The sequence below is a fragment of the Macrobrachium nipponense genome, chromosome 25, assembly GCF_015104395.2.
Source record: "Macrobrachium nipponense isolate FS-2020 chromosome 25, ASM1510439v2, whole genome shotgun sequence".
NCBI classification, from domain to species: domain Eukaryota; kingdom Metazoa; phylum Arthropoda; class Malacostraca; order Decapoda; family Palaemonidae; genus Macrobrachium; species Macrobrachium nipponense.
The window spans coordinates 14,990,765-14,996,167 of NC_087214.1; the positions used below are offsets into that span (position 1 = coordinate 14,990,765).

Here is a 5,403-nt window from a genome sequence, read left to right on the forward strand (position 1 = left end):
TTGGCACTTTACCAATTTGATCCACTAAAAGTAGTATAAGTTACGGGTGGTCTGAACCCCAGACATTTATTAGTTCAACGTCTATACAGGTATGCAGTTGAAGAATGTCGCAAACATAGATTTGCTTTGTTCAGGAAAAATATAAATGAAACTGCCCATTTTCTGGAGACTTTATTCAAAAAACAACATCACTGCAAAACAATGTTTAAAAAAAGAATCCACAAATGTGCAATTGAACCTAAAATTGAAAGTGAAACACACAATATAGAAATAGTCTTTCCAGATGTAAGAGGTGATGAGCTAAACAATTCATTTGCGGATATATATATATATATATATATATATATATATATATATATATGTGTGTGTGTGTGTGTGTGTGTGTGTGTGTGTGTGTGTGTGTATAAATTATTCTAAACTTATTTATAAATACGTGTTTTATTTAATTATTCATTTTTTATCACTAGACTCGTATAACAAAATGGAATGAAAGAGTCCAGGAAGAAATCTTGATCAGTGAAAAACTTATTTGTAATAGAAATAATATAAAGATTTATCTCAGTTCCTGTCATCCGATGTTAGTGACCCTGTGTTAAATTTTCACCTGCATCGCAATTCACCCCAGCAGCACCAAACAAAACTCCACTGAGCCGCCGAGGACCAGCCAGCTCTGGAATTTCAGAATCCTCCCCTTCCCCCTATCAGTGCTGAAACAAAAGAGAGAAATTGGACTGTCAGCATTATAACTGACGAGTTCCTTAGAGAGTGGCGCCTCACATGCATCATAAGCACACGTTCTCTTTCCAAAGCCGACGAAGCCACTTTCGGTTTAGGTATAATTGTAATGAATAACTTCTATGTAAGAAAACACTAAATATGCCAATTTTCAATTAAATTTGCAGTGTACAAGAGGCACATGCACACAAAACACACATGTATATAGATATTTGCATATATATATATATATATATATATATATATATATATATATATATATATATATATATATATATATATATATATATATATACATACATACATACATACATACTACTACATACTACATATACATATACATATACACACACACACACACACACACACACACACACATATATATATATATATATATATATATATAATATATATATATATATATATATATATATATATATATATATATATTTATTTGCATTAAGCTACAAATTCCTTTGATATCCTATTTGCTCTACCTCAGAATTAATATATTTTCATACATGTTAACTGAGGTGGAATTTTTATTTGATAATAATTTTGTCTACATGTGGATTCGAACCAGCGGACGGAGGAGATATCACGACTTCAGTGATGTTACTGACCACGTCACTGAAATCCTGATTTCTCCTCTGTCCGCTAGTTCGAATGCACGAGAGGACGAAATTATTATCAACTAAAAAATTCTCGCTCGGCTAACGGATATGAAAATATATTAATTCCTAGGTAGAGCGAATTGGATAAAAGGAATTTGTAGCTTAATGCATATATATATATATATATATATATATATATATATATATATATATATATATATATATATATATATATATATATTATATATATAGACACACACACACACACATATATATATGTGTGTGTGTGTATGTATGTATGTATGTATGTGGTATTGAATCACAGGGAGGACTTGAAAGATGTGCTTGTGCACATAAATGAACAAATCTTATAAGTAAGGATATGAAGTAAGCTCTGTTAAGACATATCAATTCCCTTAATAGCGTTATTCTATACTCTGCTTTATTTTACACCTCACTCAGTCATCTATAAATCATTCAACAAAAATAACCCGGAAGGAAAGTTTTTAGACTTGCAATTGTCAAGAATTTTGTCTGATTTTGATCGTGCTTAATACATGCCTAGTCTGTTAGAGGCATCATTTGGTACCGAACCATATTTTGAATATTAAACGATGTTTCCAAAAGCCTTTGAAAGGGGGCTTTGCATGCCCGTCAGATTGTTTTTAAATTCAAGCGAAAATTACCACAAACTCCGTTGGAGTTGTTGGCATATCCCTGTTTACCTTGGCAGCTGTAACTTCCGTCTGTGTTGACGCAAATGGGGGTTGGCGCTACACACGGATTGCTTTGACATTCATCTATATCTGTTGAAGAGAAGAATGAGCTCATGTCATTGATTTCAGATGCAGATTTATAGAAACTGTCAGACCTAAACAAATCAGGGAGGAAAACTTGCAGATCAACTTTACAGGAAAGGAAAACCGGAAAATGGAGTGTCATCTGCACCTTAGTTCTTGAATGATTATTCCCTATCTTGTGTCATATCTTTTTGTAAATGAAACTTACCGGTGCAATAACGATTTGTCATGCTATGAAAATAGCTACCCTTCGTCGCAGATTTAAACAAGAGACAGAGTATACAGTACATTTCAAGGTCTATGAAACTGAATGCAAGTTGGAACTTAAAAATCAAGTTTACAGCAAAGGACGAATGGAATGACATCTGCATATTCAGTATTGAATGATAACCCTAATCATTTGTTCATTTTTCCCTCAAGTGCAGATTGTACAAATCTTGAGTATTACTCACCTCCACACACTACTGTCTCGAAGCCTGCATTGCAAACGCACTCGTAGCCGACATCTTTATCTTGACACACTGAGGTTGCGCTGGGGCAGATACCGGGCATCTCTTGGCATTCATCTCGCTTCAGTGTAGCTGCAAAAGGCAAGGAGAGACGACAGTCGGTTAGTTAATTAGTTAGTTGCTCAGCTACCAGAAATCCCACTGAGTTATCGATCGTCAGCATCGACTAGTTCTCTAAGATGGCTCAGAATGTATACTACTCGGATAGTCCGACTGTCAACCAAGGCTTACGATATTAGGGACCGAGATTAAAAGATGTTTTTCTCAAATAAATGGTTATTTTGTATGAAAGATAACAAGGATCTGACACAAGACCCTGGTTTCTATAGAGCTGCTGGAATAATGATGGAAATCAGTCTTCCAGAGTTGTTTCTCACAGATAAGTTCACTGTAAATGTTATTTTTTTTTCGTGGGTGGGCTTCTTTTCAAGCCGCATAGTTAGAGTTTCTTCTTCTTCTTCTCCTTCTTCTTACCTTCTATACAGCAGGAACATAGAGCTGATTTGCATTCCTTCGCAAACAGGAGGCCGTTGCAGTCCCCTTTCTGGCTGTTGCTGATGCAATAGCCACCGTAAGCAAGACATTCGTCAGACGGCTTGCAAGCTGTGGAGTTAGAGCAGTAATGAATGAAGACACCTCTCCGTTTTGGGGGAAATTGTTATGTCCCAAGATACATAGTTGCTCTTTTGCATCAATGTTTTCTTTCATAATGATGATGATGATGATGATGAGCTTTTTCTATGTAGATACGTCATAATGATGAGCAATTTCTACCTTTAATATTTTTTATATTTTGATCACATTATCATATTCCGTGCTTACAGAAAAAAAGACGAAAAGAGATATTATATACTGCGATCAACTGATGGTCTCAAAACTTCTTCCAACGACCTTCAGAGAATCTTGAAAGTGAGATTACAAAAGTACATATGAGAATGAAGTACAGTAAAGAAAATGAAAAGAATGAAAAGCACTGAAGACTAATCATACACATGTAACATAACAACTTACAAGAAAGTCTGTCTATTAAGTAGCAGCAACCAAACACACATTATATACAAAGCCAGTTAAGCGAGACAATGGAATCCACAAATTCAAGCTTGGCAAAAATGAACAAAGAAATATTCCACGCCGAGCACACACACAAAGCATTAGTATGTATATTTATGTATATGTTTTTGGTATCCCTACTTTGTCTCGTTCAACTCTCCTCGCATATACCGTATTTGGTCAAATTATAGGAGGGGCCAGTAATGACGCCACTGGTCGACTTCTTCTCTTTCCCCAAAGAAATAATTGAAAATGAAAGCTTACAAAGTCACCAAAGATAAAATCACTTGACCTTAGTTAGCTCCAACCTCCTACCAGTCTCTTACCTTTTCCGGAAGACCGGGCTGCGATGTAACAAAACAAAAGAAAAACGGGTAAGGGACGTAGGTAATAATAATAATAACAATAAACGTTTTCTAAAGATCTTTGCATACAAATAAAATTCACCCTTTAAATAACATCAGGCAAGTAATAGCAGTGACAAATCATGAGCTTCTAAGGAACTGTTAACTAAAAGTTACAAGGAGCGCAGATCAAGGGTCATCTCGCTTCTTTCGAAAGAAAAATTGATACAACATTGTATGGCATACGTAAGTACACACACACACACACACACACACACATATATATATATATATATATATATATTATAATTATATATATATATATATATATATATATATATATATATATATAGTATATATATATGTATATATATATATATATATATATATATATATATATATATATATATATATATATATATATATATATTTAATATATATATATATATATATATATATATATATATATATATATATATATATATATATATATATAAATATGAATATATATACATAGATATCCAATCCTGTCAGCTAAACTATTGTTATGATTATCATTGTTCAAAAGACGACGAAGAAAGAAGCCTATTCATATGGAAGAAAAAAGAAGAAGAAGAAGCCCACCACAGGGGCCATCCACATGAAATTCCAGAAGTTTTTCACCAAAGAATCTTATGGTGTTCTTTCCAAAGAAGTAACAGAAGGTAATAATAGGAAATATGGAAAGAGGAGACCATCACTTATTAAAAAAAACGAATAAATTTAGTTTCGCATGAAAAATAAAAATAAATAAATGAAAATAAATAATTATTTCTGAAAAAGCAGAACTGTATTAGGGTAGCCATGCATTGCTTCTTCGCTTGAACCTCAGAGGTTCCAGTTTCACAACATCCTCAGTGGGGAGGCTGTTCCTTCCACAGTCCCCCCAACGGTGTGAGGAAAAAAAGGACCTCTGATCCCAGAAGTTAGACAGCGAAGCGAGACAAGGACTGCGAAAGGCCATCCCATCCGTCGACGGTCCAAGTCATAAGTGCTACTATGGGGAAACAGGACCCTCCTGCCACCTCGGGTAGGAAGAAGCAGGCATCCACACTAACTCAGTCCAACCGAAACAAACCACAATTCATTTGACATTCAGAAAACAGAGGAAATCAAAAGATTATTCTACACCGAAGTTAAGGTCAGAGCAGCAGGAACGACGCTGCCTTCATGGTCACGTCTCGAATCACTGGCTGAAAGACAGTGACTAGGATGACGACTTTCTGAACTCGGTGTCAAAATTCGAACCGCAGCTCAGGTCAGCTTTTATGGGTGAGTTCGTGGACTACAGTTGGTTGGGTGTTTCCCTCCT

The 5,403-nt window shown here is 34.8% G+C and overlaps 1 protein-coding gene across 2 annotated transcripts in view; it reads right to left on the reverse strand.

Annotated features, from left to right (window-relative positions):
* Nucleotides 1-640: 640 nt before the first annotated feature.
* The window catches only part of LOC135199292 (adhesion G protein-coupled receptor E2-like), a 31,696-nt gene continuing 26,933 nt past the window's right edge, over nucleotides 641-5,403 (reverse strand). The window contains exons 3-6 of one of the 2 annotated variants that reach the window (XM_064227200.1): nucleotides 3,133-3,261; nucleotides 2,602-2,730; nucleotides 2,075-2,155; nucleotides 641-707 (exon numbers count right to left, since the gene is read on the reverse strand). In XM_064227200.1, the coding sequence (XP_064083270.1) occupies nucleotides 679-707; nucleotides 2,075-2,155; nucleotides 2,602-2,730; nucleotides 3,133-3,261 (368 nt within the window). In that variant the 3' untranslated portion in view covers nucleotides 641-678. The remainder of the gene's footprint in view (nucleotides 708-2,074; nucleotides 2,156-2,601; nucleotides 2,731-3,132; nucleotides 3,262-5,403) is intronic. The other variant, XM_064227199.1, reaches the window with a different exon arrangement.